Raw genomic sequence first — 23,600 nt, forward strand, 5'->3', positions numbered from 1 at the left:
TGCTCCCAAAGACAGCGTCGATAAGATCAGGGTTGCTAACTTTAAAAAAATGTGAAATGTGATGCTGGCTGGGGCTTAGTTGATCTGTTATCCATTTACAGACTGATCACTAGAAGTGGAGCAAAACACTACTTGTTTTGTCTGTTTAAAGCCAGAGACTTTTCTCTTATGCCGTGAATTTAATCTCTAAATAGTAAAAGCTATATGAGGAGAAAGAAAAGTATCACAATAACTGCTCACCGGAGACATTTCAACCTAAAAAACACAACAGCAATCCATCCATCCATCATCCAAGCCGCTTATTCCAATTAGGGTGGCGGGGATGCTGGAGCCTACCCCAGCAGTTATTGGACGGCAGGCAGGGAGACGCCCTGGACAGGCCGCCAGTCCATCACAGGGCCGATACAGTCACACCTAGGGACAATTTAGTATGGCCAATTCACCTGACCTACAACAACAACAACATGCCGCAATTTGGTAATAATACGCTATTGATTACTGCGGTCTTCTTTTATGTTTCAGGATGTCTTGAAGGCTCTATTCACTTTGTGAATTTGTTTCAAGAAATAGCTGTCCTTATCAAAAAATAAAAAATATCCCAGCGAATAAATTCTGTTTATTCCTGTAATTCATCCATAAGTGCATACTTCCTCCTTCTCCAAATAATCTGATGCATACGGAATCCAAAGGAGTTGAATTAAGTGCAACTGGACTTGGTATATATCCGTATACCAAGTCCAGTTGCACTTAATTCAACTCCTTTGGATAACCATGACCTGGATGAATGAGAACATTCACAGAGACGCATACTGTCTGCCGAGTTTGACGTGTGGATTTGTTGATCACTTCAAATTATTAGCAATGGCTTATCCGTATGTTATATCCTGCTTATTTACATGTTTGAAATCATCATCATCATCATCACCATCATCCATCTATGAGCAATTAATGATTGGTAAGATTGAAGGCCTCCTGTTCAGGGCATACTATTTAAGTGATATGTCTGTGGAGAGCACTCCTTCTCAAAGACAGGGACAGCCAACTGGTTTAAGAAAACTCATTGAAATAAGAACAAGTCAGAGAGTTGTGATTACTTCCTACCAGGCTTGTTGGGATCCTGCTGCCGGGGCAGACCCAGTGATATAGAGCCCACAGAGCTCTTTGTCCCCTCTGGCCCATAGACTGCATGGGATGGCAGGTATGTGCCAGGAGTTCCCTGAAAAAGAAGGATCAAAGAGGTCAAAACGTTAGACCAGGCCAATAACTGATATTAAACAAACAAGCAGGCCTGAAGGACGTTGAAAAAGGCCAAACTATGTTAAAGGAATAGTTGGGAAACTTTGGACTCATTCATTCTCCAAACTGGTTATCCTTACTCAGGGTTGCGGGGATGCTGGAGCCTATCCCAGTAGTCACTGGGCGGCAGGCGGGAAGACACCCTGGACAGGTTGCCAGACCATCACAGGGCCCACCCACCCGGGCCCACCCACCCCCCACCAACCCACACACAAACCCACACACACACACACACCTAAGGACAATTTAGTACGGCCGATTCACCTGACCTACATGTCTTTGGACTGTGGGAGGAAACCAGAGCACCCGGAGGAAACCCACAAAGACATGGGGAGAACATGCAAACTCCACACAGAGCATGACCTGGGATGACCCCCAAGGTTGGACTACCCCAGAGTTCAAACACAGGACCGTCTTGCTGTGAAGCAACCACGCTAACTATTGTGCCACCCCTCTGCGCTAACCACTGCGCCATTGTGCCGCCCACTTTGGATTCTATCCTTAACGTATACTCACTACTCACGTAGTAAATAGGTAGGTTTTAATTTCAGTCATCCATCCTGTGATTCAATAAGGCTCCAGCAGTCTATAATAGTGAATTTGAGTGGTCATTTTAAACATTTATACTCGTTTATTACAGTTAGTTACGATCGTTTTCTACCTTGTTACTTCTAGAAACAATTACCAGCGGGAGTCAATCCACTGTCGCATAGCAAAGCAAATACAAAGAGGACATTTAGCAATAAAAATCAATGTCAATTTTTAAAGTGACCACTCAAATTTCCTATGATAGACTGCTGCAGCATCATGTCAGCTTTGGCTGAACCACGAAGTTAGTTACTTGCACTGAATGAGGACTGTAGATTTGTCCCCCATTAACTGCATTGAATGCTACATGGCTGCAAGTCCAGTTTGAATAAACGGGTGGATGACTGTGAAAATGAAACCGACCTATGCACTGTGTGAGTGGCAAGTGCAAAATAGGGATGGACTTCAAAAATTCTACTATTCCTTTAAAACACAGATTCATTTACAGCTCGGGCTACCTGCCAGAATAAACGGATTAATCGCTAAGCAAAGAATGAAAGATTGAAGTCTCTAGGAAGTGCTCCACCTCCACCACCGTGATCCTGTAGTCATACCTGGGAAATGGAACCTCCTTGGATGAAGGACGGCTTGTCTGTGGGCTTGGAGGTTGGAATGAGGGGAGGAGGAGATGGAATGTTGGGAGGTCGACTGTGTCGGTTGAAAGTCACCCGGACTCCATCCGGCAGACTCTGGACCAGCTGGTTGGGGGCTGGATGGAGGACTACAGAAGGGAAAACAGCAAAGTTAAAATTTTACAGGTTGCAACAACCTCTGGACAGTTTGTATTGGACAAAAAAAAAAACAAAAAAACAAAACCCCCCCACTTTTCTATCAAGCTCGTCTCTCCCCCCAAAAGCCAGACATTAATTATCATCACACAGAGGGGTAACAAGCGCATTTAAAATGCCTTTTCTCTACCAGATGCCTCAACTCAGACGTCAACCAATACAAGGGTTCCATCAAACCTTGTTTTGAATCAAAATGTGCATGATAAAATAGTAAGCGTCAGGGTGTCCAGGTAGTGTAGTGGTCTATTCTGTTGCCTACCAACACGGGGATCGCCGGTTCGAATCCCTGTGTTACCTCTGGCTTGTTCAAGTGTCCTTACAGACACAATTGCCCGTGTCTGCGGGTGGGAAGCCGGACGTGGGTATGTGTCCTGGTCACTGCACTAGCACCTCCTCTGGTCGGTTGGGGCACCTGTTCGGGGGGGGGGGGGGGACTGGGGAGAATAGCGAGATCCTCCCAGCGCTACATTCCCCTGGCAAAACTCCTCACTGTCAGGTGAAAAGAAGAAGCTGGCGACTCCACATGTATCGGCGGAGGCATGTGGTAGTCTGCAACCCTCCCCGGCTCGGTAGAGGGGGTGGAGCAGCAACTGGGATGGCTCGGAAGAGTGGCGTAATTGGCCGAGTGCAATAGGGGGGAAAAGGGGGGGGGGGGCGCCAAAAAAAAAAATATAGTAAGCGTCTTCCTGACAGGCTGAAGTGAAATGTTTAGGTAAAATTTAGTTCAGTTCACAGACAGCCTGAAAGAAAGCCCCAGCCCAAACCTGTTTTGGTGTCTCACGGGTGAGGACAGCAGGCTGTGGAAGATGGCTGACTAAATGGACTGTATTAACACACACACACACACACACACACACACACACACACACACACACACACACACACACACACACACACACACACACACACACAGTGACCAGGAATGACCCTAACTGCAGGAAGCACACCTTATGCCCTGCACTTTACAAAATCAAAAATGCAAATGGCTGTGTGAGAGTTCCTCCAGCATGAACACAGACGTCATCGTCCTGCTGGCTTGTGCAGGGACGGTCAAAGAAAACAAGCCGTTCCATGACGAAATTCACAAATCCCCACCGCAGGGAGACCGGCGTGTGAGTGTGAAGCATAAACATTCATCATGTGGCAAAATAAAAAAACAAACCCCAAAACATCCCTTTGAATTTCAAACAAATGAAAACCATTCTAAGAAAATCCTCCATTGCAAAGTTTACCTTGTGGCCCCCCAAAATCCACGTTCCCACCCTGGTTAGGTGGGACCAGACCTTTACTGCTGTCGAGGCTGGTTCCCCAATTGCAGCTTTTCAACATTATTTATGTTTGCTGGAGGCGCCACACAGAGAGCATCTCTGTTGCACTTATGACACCAGATAATCAATGACAGGATTTGTGGCTCAAAGCCCAATTTCTTCCTCCGCTCGACAGCTTTGACTTCAAAAGAAACACAATAAAGCAATAGCACGCTCAAATATGCAAATGAACAAACAAAATAGTACCTTAGAATACATTGAGGAAACTAAACCACCTGTCAAACTGAAATAAAACACAGGTTCAAAGTGCCCACTGTGTTTCAGTCAAAGCAGAATACCTTTCTGTTCCTACCAAGCCAAAATGTCCCCTCCACCTTCAAAATAAGACTGGTCAGGAGTCAGACGAAGCTAGCCAATGTTGCACAAGAAGGGAAGAATGATAATGGGAGAGATGGGGGGGGGGCAAGAGAGGAAAGGGGGAGGATGAGGATGAGGAAGATGTGTGCTTGTTACCTGGAGGCACACTGTAGCGAGAGGCATTGGGGACGGTGGGGTCGGGCTGGGGCGAGGCTTTGCTCAGCTCCCTGGGGGAGAGTCTGTAGGGAGAGTCTGGCCGACCAGAGTGAGCCTCCTGGTCCAGAGCCAGCTTCATGTCATAGGGCATGTAGGGGAAGGGTTTACCTGCAGCACACAGGCATGAGGACAAAGGGAAAACAAGCACTATTAAGATAAGAAGTCCACGTCACAAGGCATTGTGCGGGCTGACATTTGATTAACTTGTGTAACTAACACACCAACCTAAGGAGACAAACACTTAAACATATGCAACAATGACATATCTTGGCATCAGTTCAGTGGCCGACCACCTACTGATCTACTCTTCACAGCACTCCTAACAAAGGTCCTAAAAGCTCTATAACAAACTCACAGCAACTCGGTGTAGTCAGTGTGACCGAATATGAAAAAAAAAAAAAAAACTAACAAAATTGTACTGTTATGCTTTTAAAGCTATGTGGTTGGATTATATTTTTTCTGCCCAGAGACGGTGCATCCTACTCTGACAAAATTAAGTTATACACCTTCAAATGACAATGTAAAGATCCCCTCCCATTTCAGGAGGAGCATCAGTCGAGCTTTTCTGCTTTATTCGCAGAGGGTAAAAACGGGGCCAGCTAACTTCTTATTCTGGCTGAGTGATGTTGCAGCACTACAATCACCCTCTCACATCCCCATTTTCAACACTGAACCAAAATGAATGGGCCCTTAAAAAACGCATTGGCTATAAATAGCACGCTACCAGTAGTCACGAGGACAGATGCAGACACAAGCTAGAGCTCAGGTCGTGAACAAAGAGAGCAAGATGAAGGAAAAGACAGGGGCAGTTGTGTGTGTGCTTTGTACCCTTACCATCTCTGTCAAGTATGGTGGGGCTGCGGGTGTTGAAGCCTGGGCAGTTGGGGGGTCTGAGCTCCAGGTCCCCCTGATCCTGCCTCTGCTTGTCCTCCTGGTGCGCTGACTCGTGCACTGCTTTGATCTGGTGCTGGAACATGGCATAGCCGCTGATAGGCATGCCCCCAGCGCCAAAAGGACCAGGTACCTGGAGGGCAGATTAACGGTCAGGAGACGAGTTCCAGATGAGCTGGAGTGCCAAACATACATTCGCTAAGTGAGATACTGATTGCACAAATTAAAAAGAGGGCAGAAACATGGCATAGCGACAACTGACAAGTTTTGAGTAATAAAAATACTGGCATACATAATTCCTCATCTATATCAGATCTCCACTGACCAATCAAGAGAAAGCCGAAGAGCCTCAGCGTGTCACATTTTTTACCAGACTAGGCACAGATCAACAGTGTTAGGGCTGAAATGATAATATTTACTTATGGTGATCCTTTTAGTAACCAGGGGCAGATCTGAAGAGTGCTTGGCACGAACTAAACCATCAGTAAGATTAGCCAAGATGAATTATATTTTTAAACTGCTGACAGGCTGTGTCTCTCTCTGCATGGAGATATCTGAAAAAATTATGGGTTATTTCAGTGACTAACCATGGGCGGGATGGCAGCTGCCCGCTGCTGCATTTGCTGAATGTTCAGTTGGGCCTGCTTGGCTGAAGAAACCAGCACAGATCCTGGCGGGCTCAGCAATGAAGGCTTGTCCATTAAGAAAATTCTGAGGACGCACGATACACAACCAACAAACAAACAAACATATATAAATAAATCAAATAAATTAGGGATTGATTAAATAAGACAAGGCTTTTTGCCTCCAAGCCAATCTGAGTCATACAATATTGAGTATATGCCGGTACCGATTCCCAATTCCATATTTAGATATTCCTGCATAATACCTTTGCACAGCTCGAGTACCATTAAAGAGGCACCAGGTAACTTTTTGGATTTTTTTCTCCCTTTTCTCCCCAATTGTATTCAGCCAATTACCCCACTCTTCTGAGCCATACCGGTTGCTGCTCCACCCCCTCTGCTGATCCGGAGAGAGCTGCAGACTACCATGTCTCCTCCGGTACATGTGGAGTCGTCAGCTGCTTCTTTTCACCTGACAGTGAGGAGTTTTGCCAGGGGTACGTAGCGCGTGGGAAGATCACATTATTCCCCCCAGTTCCCCCTCCTCCCTGAACAGGCGCCCCGACTGACCAGAGGAGGCGCTAGTGCAGCGACCAGGACACATTCCCACACCCGGCTTCCCACCCGCAGACACGGCCAACTGTGTCTAAAGAGACACCTGACGTAGCCGGAGGTAACACGGGGATTCGATCCAGCAATCCCCGTGTTGGTAGGCAACGGAATAGACCGCTATGCTACCCGGACGCCCTCAACTTTTTGGACTTGGCCAACATCTTTTACATCAACTGCCACAGAGACAACCAAGGGACTTTTTTCCCCCTTAATAGCATGGCAACAAGACAAGTGCATTTATTTATAAGCTTTAGCCCAAAAAACTATCATGGAAGATGATAAGTCACGTTCACAGATGAGGTAAAATCAGAATTCCTATAATGTACACTACCGTTCAAAAGTTTGGGATCACCCAAACAATTTCGTGTTTTCCATGAAAAGTCACACTTATTCACCACCATATGTTGTGAAATGAATAGAAAATAGAGTCAAGACATTGACAAGGTTAGAAATAATGATTTGTATTTGAAATAAGATTTTTTTTACATCAAACTTTGCTTTCGTCAAAGAATCCTCCATTTGCAGCAATTACAGCATTGCAGACCTTTGGCATTCTAGCTGTTAATTTGTTGAGGTAATCTGGAGAAATTGCACCCCACGCTTCCAGAAGCAGCTCCCACAAGTTGGATTGGTTGGATGGGCACTTCTTTGAGCAGATTGAGTTTCTGGAGCATCACATTTGTGGGGTCAATTAAACGCTCAAAATGGCCAGAAAAAGAGAACTTTCATCTGAAACTCGACAGTCTATTCTTGTTCTTAGAAATGAAGGCTATTCCATGCGAGAAATTGCTAAGAAATTGAAGATTTCCTACACCGGTGTGTACTACTCCCTTCAGAGGACAGCACAAACAGGCTCTAACAGGTACTATTTAATGAAGATGCCAGTTGGGGACCTGTGAGTCGTCTGTTTCTCAAACTAGAGACTCTAATGTACTTATCTTCTTGCTCAGTTGTGCAACGCGGCCTCCCACTTCTTTTTCTACTCTGGTTAGAGCCTGTTTGTGCTGTCCTCTGAAGGGAGTAGTACACACCGGTGTAGGAAATCTTCAATTTCTTAGCAATTTCTCGCATGGAATAGCCTTCATTTCTAAGAACAAGAATAGACTGTCCAGTTTCAGATGAAAGTTCTCTTTTTCTGGCCATTTTGAGCGTTTAATTGACCCCACAAATGTGATGCTCCAGAAACTCAATCTGCTCAAAGAAGTGCCCATCCAACCAATCCAACTTGTGGGAGCTGCTTCTGGAAGCGTGGGGTGCAATTTATCCAGATTACCTCAACAAATTAACAGCTAGAATGCCAAAGGTCTGCAATGCTGTAATTGCTGCAAATGGAGGATTCTTTGACGAAAGCAAAGTTTGATGTAAAAAAAATCTTATTTCAAATACAAATCATTATTTCTAACCTTGTCAATGTCTTGACTCTATTTTCTATTCATTTCACAACATATGGTGGTGAATAAGTGTGACTTTTCATGGAAAACACAAAATTGTTTGGGTGATCCCAAACTTTTGAACGGTAGTGTATGCCATAAGGCAATCCCTATATTTTTCAAGAGGCTTGGTGTCCGGTGGCAGACAAAATGCACAAGGCTTCTAGGGAACAGATCTGAACGGTGACAGCGTCATTCTGCCATACCCATTACACTATGCCACTAAAATGAATGAATTAATGATGATAAGTTAAAGGGGGCCCGTGAGAAGGGCCATGCACTGCGTTTTCCGGCAGCGGAGAGAGGCGGGCGATGGGGTTACTGCTCCCCCAGCCGTAGCCCAAGCCCAGTCCCGATTAACACCCCAGCTCAACCGACCCAATTGCCCGGCGGTGCTTCTACAGCCGCCAAACATACAAACCAAACCATTGCACCAGAATTGAAATTTATATTATAACTATAACTAACTGCAAATTGACAGAAATTCAAAAGGTTGGTAGAAAATGTAATAAAGGCACAAGGTTAGCAAGGCTAGCAAGAAACTTGTGTAAACTCCTGTGAATATTGAGTCTTGATCATAATGTATTTGAAAATGAGCGCAGTTTCAAAGACTCACACTCAAGGGCAGCCAGTGCCTGTGGGAGGTGGGTCGCCCAACTTTGATTAGGGGGCATTAACATTCTTTTTTTTTTCAATATAAATTTCATGACATAGATAATTCCCAAACGGTCAACTCTACGTCAGCGTTGGCCTTGCAGGGTTCAGGGCTGCGTTAAAACAGAGGATGGCGTGTGGAGCCATTTTCAACCCATGAAATGACGATTTTTACAAATTTGGCAGGAAATGTTAATATTAACACACCAGCACTGATGTGTTTCATCACAGTGCAGTCATATCATTTAGTTTACAGCTCAAAAAACACATTTAAGTGTGCAGTACATCTTTAAGCCACGTTTGAGTAAAAAAAAGAAAGAAAAAAAAAGGTTATAGTTATGCAGGTACAAGAAAAATATTTTCCACTCACATCTTGGGGTGTTTAATTTGAAGGAGAACTTGATTTAATTGCAATTATAATTATTCTAATTATCTGTTAACTCCCCTGCTCATCCGTTTCTATCCGCAGTTGTCTCTCATTTGAGCGTTTTGTCAGATTGATTGTTATTTGACGTGCTTTAACCGTGCGCCCTCCCTCATACCTCTCGGTGCATGGAAAGCCGTTTTCTCTCCTACTCTGCTCTACGCTGGACTATTACAGTGTGTAACCAGATGTGGAAAGAGCAGCAAAATATTCCTTTCTCGGTGTTTCAGTAGTGTCCACAAGCAGCAATATATTCTGTTTGTTAGCGTGTGATAAATGTGGAGTTAGCTGGAACTGCTGCACTGGTTCATTTTGAAACTCCCACTTTCATGTTTACCAGTGACGTCGTGGTCACCTGATCCAGCAGCCCAATCGTGTAACTTGTTCATTCAGTCACTCTAAATATGATCCCTCAGTCACTCTAAACATGGTTGCTCAGCGACACTTGCATTTGTTGGGCTGGCCTGCTGGTGCAGTCCAGCCAAAAAAAAAAAAGAAGCTTCAAACTAGTCAAGTTGAACAGAGCTTGTAAGTTACTACAGGCTTGTGAAAAACTGGCATTGCAGACATTACAAGTGGCTTTTGGGCTTCTTTTATTTTATTTTTTTTATCTCCCCCCCTTTTTTTTCTCCCCAATTGTACTTGGCCAATTACCCCACTGTTCCGAGCCATCCCAGTCGCTGCTCCACCCCCTCTGCCGATCCGAGGAGGGCTGCAGACTATCACGTCTCCTCCGATACATGTGAGTCGCCAGCCGCTTCTTTTCACCTGACAGTAAGGAGTTTTGCCAGGAGGATGTAGCGCGTGGGAGGATCACGCTATTGCCCGCAGCTCCCCTTCACCCCTGAACAGGCGGCCCGACCGACCAGAGGAGGCGCTAGTGCAGCGACCAGGACACATACCCACATCCGGCTTCCCACCCACAGACACAGCCAACTGTGTCTGTTGGGACGCCCGACCAAGATGGAGGTAACATGGGGATTCGATCAGGTGAGCTCTGTGTTGGTAGGCAACGGAACAGACAACCATGCCACCCGGACGCCCTTCTTTTATTTTCTAATTTAAAGAAGTTCCACACTGCAGACATTTTAGCCGCTTCTTGTTGTTGACTTTTTAAAACATGTTAAACACATTGCTGCAAGTTATGGATAACATTACTTTACATCATGTAGACGGAGCACAACGGGGTATTTACAACATCCATACGACAGCTAGAATAGATGGAGCACAAGGGGGTAAAACAAAAAAAGGACCAGAATTTGATTGGGCTTACATAGACAATTTCCTGGCTGGCGTTCGTTCCCTTGGACAGTGATTTTTTTTTGTTTAGTTTGGATATAGTATGTGTTAGTTTGGATATGTGTGTTCTTGTAGTTTTTGAATGTGTTTTTGTCTTTGTGTTGTGCTGCTGTGGGCTGGAGGAAACAGCATTTCATTTCATGTCATGTACGCAAGTGCATGAAGTGAAATGACGAATAAAGTGTTCCCGATTCCTGACAACTCAATTAAAATAAGCCTTGATCTGCTGATACTGACCTCCCGAATTGGATCAGGGCATCTCTCAAATAAATGAATAAATGTCACGTCTGGTCCCCGAACTTTTCTCTGTTTACGCATAAGAAATATTCAAACTGCTGAAAATTATCCACAAAAAAAAAAAAAAATGGCTGTGATCATTCCACATAATATCTACCTCTGTCTCTCCGGCTCTGCCTCCACATCCTCATCAGCACTGCAGGTGGCGCTGGAATCATTATCTGAGTGGAGCTCCCTCTGCCTCTCACCATGGTCTCCCTTCTCCCCTTTCTCCTTGGACTCAGGCTCCATCTTGACCTGAAACTCTCCAGCCTTCATGTCCATGTCCTGTGGTTCAATCTTGGGATGCACTGGCCCCACGTAGGCAGCCAGCCGGGCCCTTTCTTCCTGAGAGCCGGCTTCTGCCTCAGGGCTCTTCTCTTGCTTGACGCGCAGCTCCCCGAATGGAGGATCCTGAGCGTTCGCGTTACCTCTGTCCTGCTCGGAGCCCTGACCGTCTGCCGCAATGCCGTCCGCTCTCTTGGAGTCCATGGCCTTGGAGGAGTCTGTCTGGGAGGGAGACGGGGCGCTCTCTGTGTCGGAGCTGTTGTCACCACCTGTGGGAGCAGTCAAATAACATTAATGCTGGAAAGATAAGTCGATTAACAAATGAGTCGATCGACAGAAAATTAATCAGTTATGATTTTTCTCATCAAGTCATTGTTTTGGTAGTTTATTAAGGAAAAATACCAAACATTTGCTAGTTGGAGCGTCACAAATGACGAGATTTCCTTGCCTTTCCCTGATTCATATCATTATAAAATGAACACGTTAGGTTTTTTTTTTTTTTTTTTGGTCAGGCTAAGTAAACATTATTAAGACATCCCTTTGGACTCTCGGGACTTGTGACGGGTATCTCTAATTGTTTTTGACATTTCATAGACTAAATGATAATTCAATTAAGCCAAAACATAACCATTGGATCAACTGATAACTAAAATAATCATTGGTTGCGGTCTTAAACTACACATCAAGCCATCATTATTAACTGGTAACTGTTACTCATGCCATAATTGAGAGTGTTTATGAGAAAGCCTGGCTTGGACATTGGGAGAGCACAGGTGTGTCTATATTGTGTGGCTCTATTAAGTGGACACTTCATATCATGAAGTTTTTACCCATTTGACCTCAAGACCCCTGAGCTTTTTAGCAACACCCAGCATTGTTAAAGCACACACTTGTATTTGCTTTAAGCGCTGTTTGCAAAACAGTGGAAATGAGCCTTGAGCAGAGCACCACACTCCGAGGCTCCTTGTCAACACAGATCAATGACACAAAGTTACCACTGAAACTAAAAGCACTCGCTACTTCAAACTAATCAATTCAAAACAAAAATGGCTCCAATTTGAGTGCCTTCCTTGAAAGATTCTTTAAGCTGGGGTGGGCAGTTTTTTTTATGGCATCACTGGGCAAAAATTCCATAATAACCTTTCAGCATACTGTAAATCAGGTGGTCTGAAAGACAACTAGACTTCTGCACCTCCTCTTTGCTCTGTATTCAGGCTTTACAGAAATCTAGCCCAGGACGAAGATTTCAGCCAATCACAGGTCATTTCAGAGAGAGGGCGCTTATTGGCTGTTCTGCAAATGTAGATGCGCGTGTACACGATAAATTCGGGTGCACTCTCCCCAACTGTTTGCTTGTGGTTATAATCCTAACCCTGAAAGTCAACAAGGCCAACTCGAAATGGCTGCTTCACACGAACAATATTAGTGTAACTATGAGATTCGCTGAAAAAAATATTTTTTTACATGGCCAGATTATCAACTACAATACAAATGTCACGAGTCTCGCGTTGATGTTTCTTGGTTTTACACGAGTGTAAGGGGGATGAAGAGCGATGCGGCGGTCATTTGGTGGGTGGGGCTTAGTGGATTGAGATGAGAAAGCAGAGAGAGAGAGAGACAGACAGACAGACGGAAGGCTTTGCATTGGAACGTTGTTACCTACTGCAACTTTGCATATCATCAATGCTACACAATCAATACATAAATGAATGAACAAACCAAGGACTTTGAACAAAATACAAAATTGGCCACCAAGTAACAATCCAGTCAACCCCTAAAACGACGCTAAGTTAACTACACCAAGCTATCGTCTGCTCTCTTTCATTAGTTTTTAAAAGTGGGCTTCGTGGCCTATGATATCCCTGACCGAGGAACCTGTTAGTAGATACTGCTGCACATCAACGCCAACCTAGCTTGACAGGACTACACAAGTTTGCTATTCTGGCATGGGTAAAAGTTCAATTTATCTTTCTTTTCTTTCATTTTTATATACTGCTGCCATCCCAGCTTACCACTACCACAGTGAGCTCTTCAAAGCAGACAAACGTGCTACAAGTCCGGTGCTGATAAACTAATGACGGACAGTCATTGATGCAGGTTGTGTTTCATTACTATTCACTCGTACTTCCAGACTTTTCTACCCAAGTGCCATTAAAGAACTGAACTCTTCTAACAAACTCTAAGGTTGCAATAATATCGTGAAACTGTGCAACAACACCTGTACATTTGGCATGTGCAAAAAAAAACGCGCTGACTCAGGTTCCATACTATTTATCTAGTGTAATAGATATTACACTTATTTTTACACTTATGCAGACATTATATGTTGGTTGTGCTGCAAATGTGTGTCTATTTGTATTTTTACTATTTGTATATTTTTTATTTATTTATTTTGTGCCACTGGAGAGATGCACTTAATTTTGTTGTACGGCTGTGCAATGACAAATAAATTCATTCATTCATTCAAGAACTGCCCCACCCCCCATTTGCCTTTGCTTCTTTGTGTTGCAATCCCAATTTCATTTGAATTCTAGGCGTCTAGCTAATGATCCTAATCTTAATCAGAGGTATTTACAGCTGGTTGTTGCATGTCTTGTCCCATGATCCTCCGTACATCTGTTAAGAGCCATGTTCCCCAATCAAAAGCTGCAGTTACACGAGCAATATTTCTTCAACCCGACTGAAATCATTCTGACTAGGATTCCAACTTAACTATTTACATGGACGCTAACTAAAGTGATCCAATAAGATGTACGTTTACATTCCCCAAAGCATTTAATTTTTAAAAATCTAAAAGCCACTTTATTGGCCCTGTGATGGACTGGTGGCCTGTCCGCCTGCCGCCCAATGACTGCTGGGATAGGCTTCAGCATCCCCGCGACCCTGGGTAAGGATAAGTGGTTTGGATAATGGATGGATGGATTGTATTCTTACAACGAATTGTATTCTTACAACAAATCTGTTCTCTGCATTTAACCTATCCTATTGTATAGCAGCAGTGGCCAGGGACCAACTCCAGTTCTTATTTCTGTTGCCTTGGTCAGGGTCACAGACAGGAGTATTAACCCTAACATGCATGTCTTTTTGATGGTGGGAAGAAACCGGAGCACCCGGAGGAAACCCACGCAGACACGGGGAGAACATGCAAACTCCACACAGAAAGGACCTGGGATGAAAGCAGTGGCTTGGCCTGGATTCGCCTTGTCACGGGAGTGGGGAGGCGTCTCCTTCGAGATTGCCGGCCGGAGAGATGCAGTTGGCGAACGCATGCAGTACGAGGGTGGGTGTTTGAATTAAAATAGGGAGTGATTGGCCACTAAATTGGGAGAAAAAGGGAAAAATCAGAAATAAATTTGTAAAAAGAAAAAAAAGAAAGGACCTGTGATGGCCTGGGGCTCGACCCAGGACCTTCTTACTGTGAGGCAACAGTGCTAACCACTGGGCCACCACGGTTCAGAATCAGAATATAACTTTTTTAACATGCGCAAAGTGGCTCCGCCCGCTGTGAAGTGTCTAATCTGGTGGAAATAAAACAGAAGAAGTGGTTCTGCCTGTTACTAGCATTTTCAAGATGGACCCACACCGTGCCCTGAGAACAATATTTGCATTTCTGCTGTTCTTTTTAACTAAGCAGCAATCTCAGCCGCTCATACTTTTCCTGCAATCTTCAGTTGTATCAGACACAGACCAGTTTTGTTTTGCTACCACCATGTTTCTGTCCCTCCCAGAAACTCAACCACGTCACCTAATGTTACCCACACGTGGGGCAAATGTGCAGAAAGAATATATTTATTCCAACCAGAGAGAACGAAAGAACAAAGCCACTTTATTTTGTTATAATGAATTGTATTTTTACAATGAATTTGTCTTCTGCATGTAACCCATCCTATTGTATTGTAGCAGTGAGCAGCTGCAGCACCCGGGGACCAACTCCAGTTCTTCTTCCCATTGCCTTGGTCAGGGACACTGATAGGAGTATTAACCCTAATACGCATGTCTTTCGATGGTGGAAGGAAACCGGAGTACCTAGAGGAAACCTATCCATTCACAGGGAGAACATGCAAACTCCACACAGAAAGGACATGGGACGGCATGGGGTTCGAACCCAGGACCTTCTTGCTGTGAGGCAACAGTGCTAACCACTGGGCCACCGTGCCGCCCAATGATCAGATTAAGAGTTTACATGGTTATTGGGTGCTAATATTTTCCTACTGAACAAAGGTTTACACCACCCCTCTCAACCCGATTGAAAATTCCTTCTGATCGGGTCAGTCTCTTCCAACTGAGGTTGTTACACGTGGCATTTTTATTCTGATTGGGCTATTATTCTGATTATTAGAGATATATTAGGGCCCATGTAAACGCAGCTAATGCAAGGATTTTTAAGTCTCTTTAATCAACCGTTCAACCTGCTACTGCTACTTCCTGCTTTTCAACAACACGGGGGCAATTTGATGTGCAGGGTTGTAATTTTGTTCGGGTGAGGAGCTGACACCTCCTTTGTGCTAACATCAGTTGCCAGTGAGTCACTGTACCTGAACACCAAATCTTCATGGAGCAGAAGGGTACGTTTAGAATGATGGCAGAACAGCATTGGCACATCAGTTTCCACTGATGATGTATCTCTTCCTGCAAATTTCTATTGATGTGGTTCCTTTCAATTCTCTACAATACATACTAACCATTCTCTCCTCTGCAAAATTTTACAGTAATAAAGAAACATTAGTTCAGTTTTGGTAAATAACGTCTCTTTGAGGTTGACTGCAAGATGAAAAATAAAACACCCGTCTCTGTTGAATGACATACTGTCTGCCACCACCGCTGTTGCCATGGAGATGGTAGTCAAGATTAGTATGCCTATGCAAAGATAGGTGACAGAGGCAAATATCAAACTGTACCAAATCAAAACCTTAGCAGCAGCCCTAGTTAAGTTACATCAAGCAAACTGTTTGTCAATACACCTCACTGTTTGTCCAAATAGTTCCTCTGGTATTCCCACGCCTATATTACAATGTGACAATATCCAACCTTTGGATCATCAAGGCTTCTTGGGAAAAGTTTGGATGTCTGCGAGACAAAGAGGACGTCAAATAAACGTGGGAGGGGAGGACAATGTGACCTATTCGGTCACCAGGGCCATTTTGTGAGCTGGAACTATTTAAATTAGAATATGACCTTAGAATGGCTGTCAATTTTCAAACACAGAGCAGGGACATAACCACACTGTTTATGAATCCACTCCACATCAGAAATATCTTTTGTTCCTTGACTTATCTGACCAAGGAAGGCACGCTGGAGAGTGAAGGTTACTATACAAGGCTCTTCCACACCCAAACTGTGATCAGTAGTTTCAACAGAGTAGAAATAACACCCGCGGGCTGTCAAATTGATAACAGTCAAACTCACAATGTTGTGCTGAATCAGTGTGTTGCACTGGCAAATATCGGTTATGAAAAATGAACTGTGCATTTCTTGCCATCTCAGTGTCTTCAAATTTCTTCAGAATTGCTGTGCTATTTTGATTAGCACATGCTCACTTAATTGTAAAACTGTCCAAAAAAAACAAAAACAAAAACAAAACCAACAACCCTCAACGCAACTGTCCTTCAAAATTCTCTGCTGGGAGATTGAAACAAGCTAACAAGAATCAGGGGCACTTGGCCATTTCATTTCATGTACTTGCATACATGAAATGAAATGAAATATCGTTTCCCCCAGCTCACAGAAGTGCAACACAAAGACAAAAACACATCCAAAAACTACAAGAACACATAGATCCAAACTAAGAACACATATATCCAAACTAAGAACACATATCCAAACTAAGAACAGATATATCCAAACTAAGAACACATATATCCACATTAAGGACACAAATATCCAAACTAAGCACATAGTATATCCAAACTAAGAACACTTATATCCAAACTAAGAACACACATATCCAAACTAAGGACACATATATCCAAACTAAGAACACATATATCCAAACTAAGAACACATATATCCAAACTAAAAACACATATATCCAAACTAAAAAAAAAAAAAAAAAAACACGGTCCAAGAGAACGAACGCCAGCCGGGATGACTGTCGGAACTGCCGGTGTTTGCCGGAACAAACGATGAAACAAGGAGACAGTTAAAAGAAAAATGGCTAAATATATATTTTAGTTAACTAATGCCGACTTTAGCGAGTGGAGCAAAATCAAATGGACGTTTTCTTAATTTATTAAACATTCAACAACCCATTCGCCTGCGAAACAGAACCTTTATGATGATAAAATGTCGACAAAGATAAGGATTTATCTTTTTAAGACTTCTGCAGTGGAAGGCAGGATATTGACAAGTGAGGCCTGCATTGATCAAACAAATGGGGGGGGGGCAGGCAGCCCCTCTGTGTTCCATGTAGCAGTGCTTTCCTGGGTCTTCAAAGACAAGGACGTCTTATGCAACACTGATCCCAGTAGTTGAACTCAGTTCCCATCTCTTTTCAACACCCCATCCCATCTTTATATGTGATGCTTTTCCCCACCTCATTAAAAACTGCAGATAGTGATGAACAACAGACTCCGCCATTAACTTTAATCACATCCTTATAAGATTATTCATAGGGTGCGTTATATTAGAGCTAGCCAGCGTCGATCTGGATTTTTTTCCCCCCTTCAAATCTTTCTTGTTGCTTTTTTTCTTCTTCTTCTATTCATTAGTTGCTCATTCATGTGAAGCCTTATTATAAGCCAAGTGAAAACACTGGACATCAAAAACTCAAACTTTCAGCATCTACATATGCCCCATGGACTCAAACCCAACATACATTAGAGGAGAGACCCAGAGAGAGAGAGGGATGGAGATAGAGAGTGTGAGATGTGTGTGTGTTGCCCCAAAATATGCAGCTCCAGCATCGACCTCTATGCCCACCTGAAGACCCACATGGACCTAGAAGGAGGACAGTCATACTCAACCCCGAGTGACCGCCGATGATGGTGTGTGTGTATGTGTGTGTATATGTGTGTGTTTAATCTCTGACCTTCACTATCATCTGGGTTGTCATCGTCATCAGCTGATGCTGTGGCCACACCTTCCCCTTGTGACCTATCAGCTTGAGCCCGCCGGTTATCCTAGGAAAGTGAAACACACGAGATTCAGCATATTGCGTTGTCTGTTTTTGTTTTTATTTCATTACCGTTACTGTATTTCTAGTTGTAGGGTAATCACAGTTATGTTACTGTAAATATTCCATGCTGTTGCCTGCTTCTGTACCTGCTTATGCTGCTGAAGTAGGTTGTCAAGGTTGTGTCGTCTCTTGTAGTTGAAATAGAAATTCTTGCACTGTGCCTCACTTTTGGTGCCCACCATTTTGGCAATGGCTGTCCAGTTACGTCCATGCTCGACAAGCCCTAGTTTAGCACAGACACAATTCAGCGTGAACATCTCAGCATCTTTGCACTTAAACGGACACAAACGAATGCAGCCGTGTACACGTGTCAAGTGTTAGCTCAACTTAGAAAGTTTGTCACGTGTTACGAAACCAAAATGAATCTGCAGGCTTATCAAGGCTCCAGCATAGTGATTAAATTTCCTTTAAAACTTATCAACAGAACCAGTAAATATTTGCTATCTTTGATCAAACACAGACTGTTTTTTCTCCTTTAGTCAAGCTCTTGGTATTATTACAACACTGTAACCCAAGGAATCCTTTTTGCAGTGTTCTGCTGATGGATCGACTCCATCCTGACCAACACCATGCAACAAACAAAAGGCTATGCTGCCAAGTTGCAGTGAACTGGAAGAATAACAATTACCTTTGACATTACGGTGTCCGCACGCCAAATCCAACTACCCACTTGACCACTTCCTCCATTTCCAATAATCTGTCCTACTGTGGTTAAGGACAATGGCACTGTGACAAAACTGAGGACAAGGCCCCATTACTGTTCCAGTTAAATGAAAAGGTTAATAGGACCGTCTGACTCTAGTCTTGCTGAGAGTCTGTTAAATACACAGACATTAAATAAGCATGTCAGGCTGGAAAAAACTTGTTTCACAAAGCGTCAGTATAACAACCAAAATAGGGCAAGTACAGAACAGGGTTAGCAGCAGAGATAAGTGTCGCCATGTCCATTTTCATATCAACATCTAGTCACATTTCTTGTGACTGGCAGTAATGGCACGTTAATTGTATTTTTTTGTTCCTTTAGTAATCATGAACAAATTAGGATAAGTGGCTTGGATAATGGATGGATGGATGGAATAACAACTAAGCAATAACAATGTAGTACCCTCAACAATGGTCACATTGTCACAAACGTTTCCTATTTTTTTGCCTTACTGCACCAATCATGTGGTCAACTGAGCAGCACTCCAAGACAAATCGACACATTCCTCAAATGGCCTTGTTGTAGCACCTTCAGTCACGTGACTTCTGAAAATCCTCCAGCAAATGTGAACGGCTGTAACACAGTGACTAGGCTACACAATAGCCTTAAGTCCCTCAGATGGGAAGGGCATTTCATATCTAACAAATGTAGGCTCAACACGAAGTACCAGTGAAGCAAACCACAAAATGTTTAACCAAGCTCAGGGCTCTTGTGGCTCCCGATGCATCTTCTTTCTTTACCCACAGGTTTGTGTGATTTCGGTACAGCAGGAAAACAATAAATCAGCAGCTAAAGTCACACAAAGTCAGGGTGAGGATATTTACGCTTTGGGAGCAGCTTTTGGTTTAAGCCCACATCTCTGGTTTGTTGAGAGCTGCAAAAATGTACACTAGTCATCACTTACACCCTGCTTCTTTCACACGCCCAACCATGGACATGTTTACATGCTGGTTGTTTGGCATAGCTGGATAGAGCCCTGGGGGGTTTAGTTCCTGTTTCGTTTGTGGGGTGAAAATATACTCTGCTCAAATTTGAGTTTGTCCAAATCCAATCATACACTGTTCTGTCTGAAAAAGGCGGTCCCTGCCCAGTTCTTAGTAAAACCCTTCGTATGAGGTGAGAATGAAATTATAGTACTTCCCAGTAATTGTCTGAGGACTGATATGTCTGCATGAACATGTTTCAGCCTGCTGAAATTAAAATGTCAGATAACATTATCTGACACAAATTAAATTGACCAAGCAAACGGTACACAGGAATAATCCCTATCGGTGAACTGGATGAGTTAAACTGCAGTTTGGCAGTGGAAATGAAAGGATTCTGTAAGTGCACATATCTGCTAATGAGAATTCACTTTTTGACTGGACCGGCCAGCGGGCCAGCCCTACAAACGTGAATGTCCCTGACTGATTGAGCGACCAGGTTAGCGTGACTGACTGAGTGATCCTGTTTAGAGTGACTGACTGAATGATCATGTTTGACACGATTGGGCCGCTGGATCAGATGACCAACGACGTCACTTAAGCTACTCAATTGGTTGGCCGAGCACCGAGAGGCATGAGGGAGCACTTAAAAGTACCCCAAATAATCACTCTGACAAAACACTGGCAAATTCACAAAAGGATTGCGCAGCTTTTGCGGCCGCTAAACCTGCACAAATAAGACCGTGTAATTCTCAAAAGGACCCACAAAGGGTGAAATGCACCCCAAACTGTACTGCCAAGCATATGTCTTCTCGGTGCTCTGGTGCCATTTGCATGTATTCAAATGAGGTAATATGCATACCTTTGGCGCAAAATTGGCCCCTTTCTATGCAAATGAACCTCATTGTAAAAAGAAGTCCAATTAACAAACACCAGCGCAATAGCCACACGCAGTTAGAATGCAAATTATTAGCATATTCAGAGAGTTGGAGGTAACTGACGTCCACTTTTCAGTGATCATAGCAGCGGTGATTGTAGCCAGGCTAAGGCATTGTCATGCCAGGCGTGCTCACGAGTGGATATTTCACAGGGGAAGAGCACTTTTTAATTTAACTGACACTGAAATCATTCAGAGATAAGGGTCGCCAGGTCAACCAATTCTTGCTATACTTGACGACATCAAGGATGACATTGAGCCTGCCTACTGTGTTCCACCAGCCACCATTATACTTTGTCACATGGATAACTGCAATCAGACACAAAACCAGGGCAAATTGCACTTGGCTGCAAAACTTCACAGGCGTGTTTGCACTGCAATATAATTCGCGCAATATCTTTTGCGGATCGGACCTTGAAACGAGGCAGATAGCGGTTGTAAGTGATGTGCAATTCCTGGTGCTATCAGCAGCCACAATCCATTGTTTGTGAATTCGCCCGTCAATACAGAGTGAGTCTTAGAAAAACGAGAGAAATCCGCAGACAGAAACAGATGAAAGAGGATGGGGAGTTAACAGATAATTAGAATAGGTCTACTTACAATTTAATTTCAGTTCTCTTTCAAATTAAACATCCCAATATATGAGTGGAAAGTATTGTTCTTTCAACTGCACTTATAACCTTTTTTTTACTCAAATGTAGCTTAACCATGTCATGTGATATGATACTTCAGTACACTTTAACAACAAATATTACTGGAACCACTACACAAAATTGCAGATTAACATTTAATATCCAGGAACTCACATTATAGATACTACCACTGACTATCCCTGTAACAAACTGGCCACAATTTCAAACACTGACCATACACGGTCCAGCCATATACTAGGTTTTGACCTAGTCTTGTTCCAGTAAGTGACTGACCTACATGATGTCACAATTTTCCTTATCAACTAGGCCTATAGTTTATTGATCAATGGGCAGTAGGACAGGACTGAGCCATAGAAAAAATGCAACACCGTTAACACGTCACAGAGAGCAACTAAAATAAACTGTAGGTACAGGTATGGATATGAAATGAGCAATTTCCAGTGTTTCCCACACACTGACTTTACTTGGGCGGGTCGCCCAGATTCATTAATGGCCGCCCAAGTATATTTATTTGGTGACCCATTTTAGCAGTTTTTATTTTTAATTTTATCCGTCAGAGAGAACGACGCCATCCGCGATTGATTAACTAGTGGACAATCTCCCCTTGCTCTACCCCTCCCGTACCGGTTTGTTCTGCTATCGCGAGAAGGCTCTACTGACAATCTCGCACACGCTTTGCAGAGAAACACAGAGAGAGAGAGAGAGAGAGAGAGAGAGAGAGAGAGAGAGAGAGAGAGAGAGAGAGAGAGAGAGAGAGAGAGAGAGAGAGAGAGAGAGAGAGAGAGAGAGAGAGAGAGAGAGAGAGAGAGAGAGAGAGAGAGAGAGAGAGAGAGAGAGAGAGAGAGCTGAAGCAACTCCATTTCTCCTGATTGTGTAATTGTTCTGACTTTGGTAGTAACTTGAAATTCTCTGAAAGAAAGCGGGAATGGTGCTGCGTTGGCAGCTACAAGACTCACGAGTGTATTCAGCACACGTAACTTGACAATTGATCAACATGCAGCAAAGTTGTCCTGGCTAAATATAAGAAGGATTATAATTTGTTTTCTCTTTGGGCAATGGCAGCTAGAAAGACACAGACTAACTTTAGTTAAGGTTGGGCTACTAATTTTTCATGCATTTACTGAGCAGGGTGGCTGAATTTTATCTTTCTTTCAGCACTAAACATATTTTGCACGTAATTGCTCAACAGTTAATTTAAAGCCAAGTGTCTGTTTTTTTAGGTCAAAACTGACCTGAGTAACAGATTGAAAAGGGGAGCACCTGGTTGCAAGTCAGTGAATATCAATAAGTGGACCAGAACCAGAGGTGTTCCCATATGCACAGGCATTGGAGTTCTTTAAAAACCCCAGAAATATTAAGTGTTTTGACAAACAGTGCCATCTTTATACACACTATAGTGTTTTATTCTTCTTGTTTTTTTTTTTACTTTGTCTTACCCATCCCATGTGGGTAGATGGAGGGGAGGGTTGGGGGGGTGGATCTGTGAAATGCATCATCTGAAATGAATAGAAATCGAATGAAGGAGTAAGGTCTGCACACTAAATTGCTCCCAAAAGCAAATTCATTTATGACGTTTCGAACAGTTAGATCTTCCTCAGGCACAGGAAGTTTTGCAATTTTTGTCTTGCATCTTAATAATATTTTCTGGATGTGCACATACTTGGTCCCTCTTCTGAAATTAATAGAAATATTCAATAAACCAAAATATTGTGTTCAAGCTTCAACATCACACATATCTGTTGTGTGTCACATGTAGTAGACCATTTTTGTGCCGGCAGGTAATGGCGGCCCTTTCCTGCTGGCTACCACCACAAGTATATTTCAGACCTGCGGCAAACACTGATTTCTATTAAATAAACAAAGCCAGTGTTGTGTTCCTGAGCTGTGAGGGGGAACTGAATTGAGAAAACAGCCCAGTTTCTATGAGCCCTGTGTTTTTTAACACCCAGGTTTCTACAGATTAACAGCGTTAACAGTGAACTTGGCATGCATAACCCACAACGAAAAGTAGTTTGGCCAAAAGTGAATTATAAAACTGCTTCATCATGTGACATAAGAGAGGCAACCCAGGTCACTTGCAGTTACACTAATTGTCAGAGACATCTATAGCATACAAGTCCGAATGCCTGACGAGATCATAAGAGACGTGTGAGTTTTAAATGGGGGTAGAAATCTCCAAGACCCACCCAAGAGAGCCTGA

The 23,600-nt window shown here is 43.4% G+C and overlaps 1 protein-coding gene across 1 annotated transcript in view; it reads right to left on the minus strand.

The window, feature by feature from the left end:
- Positions 1 to 23,600, minus strand: part of ncor1 (nuclear receptor corepressor 1) — a 128,721-nt gene that overhangs the window by 21,146 nt on the left and 83,975 nt on the right. Inside the window, exons 18-25 of the mRNA XM_056284759.1 lie at positions 18,271 to 18,407; positions 18,038 to 18,128; positions 10,841 to 11,279; positions 5,992 to 6,115; positions 5,348 to 5,537; positions 4,454 to 4,621; positions 2,439 to 2,605; positions 1,102 to 1,216 (exon numbers count right to left, since the gene is read on the minus strand). Coding sequence (XP_056140734.1) covers positions 1,102 to 1,216; positions 2,439 to 2,605; positions 4,454 to 4,621; positions 5,348 to 5,537; positions 5,992 to 6,115; positions 10,841 to 11,279; positions 18,038 to 18,128; positions 18,271 to 18,407 — 1,431 coding nt within the window. The remainder of the gene's footprint in view (positions 1 to 1,101; positions 1,217 to 2,438; positions 2,606 to 4,453; positions 4,622 to 5,347; positions 5,538 to 5,991; positions 6,116 to 10,840; positions 11,280 to 18,037; positions 18,129 to 18,270; positions 18,408 to 23,600) is intronic.

The sequence above is a fragment of the Lampris incognitus genome, chromosome 8, assembly GCF_029633865.1.
Source record: "Lampris incognitus isolate fLamInc1 chromosome 8, fLamInc1.hap2, whole genome shotgun sequence".
NCBI classification, from domain to species: domain Eukaryota; kingdom Metazoa; phylum Chordata; class Actinopteri; order Lampriformes; family Lampridae; genus Lampris; species Lampris incognitus.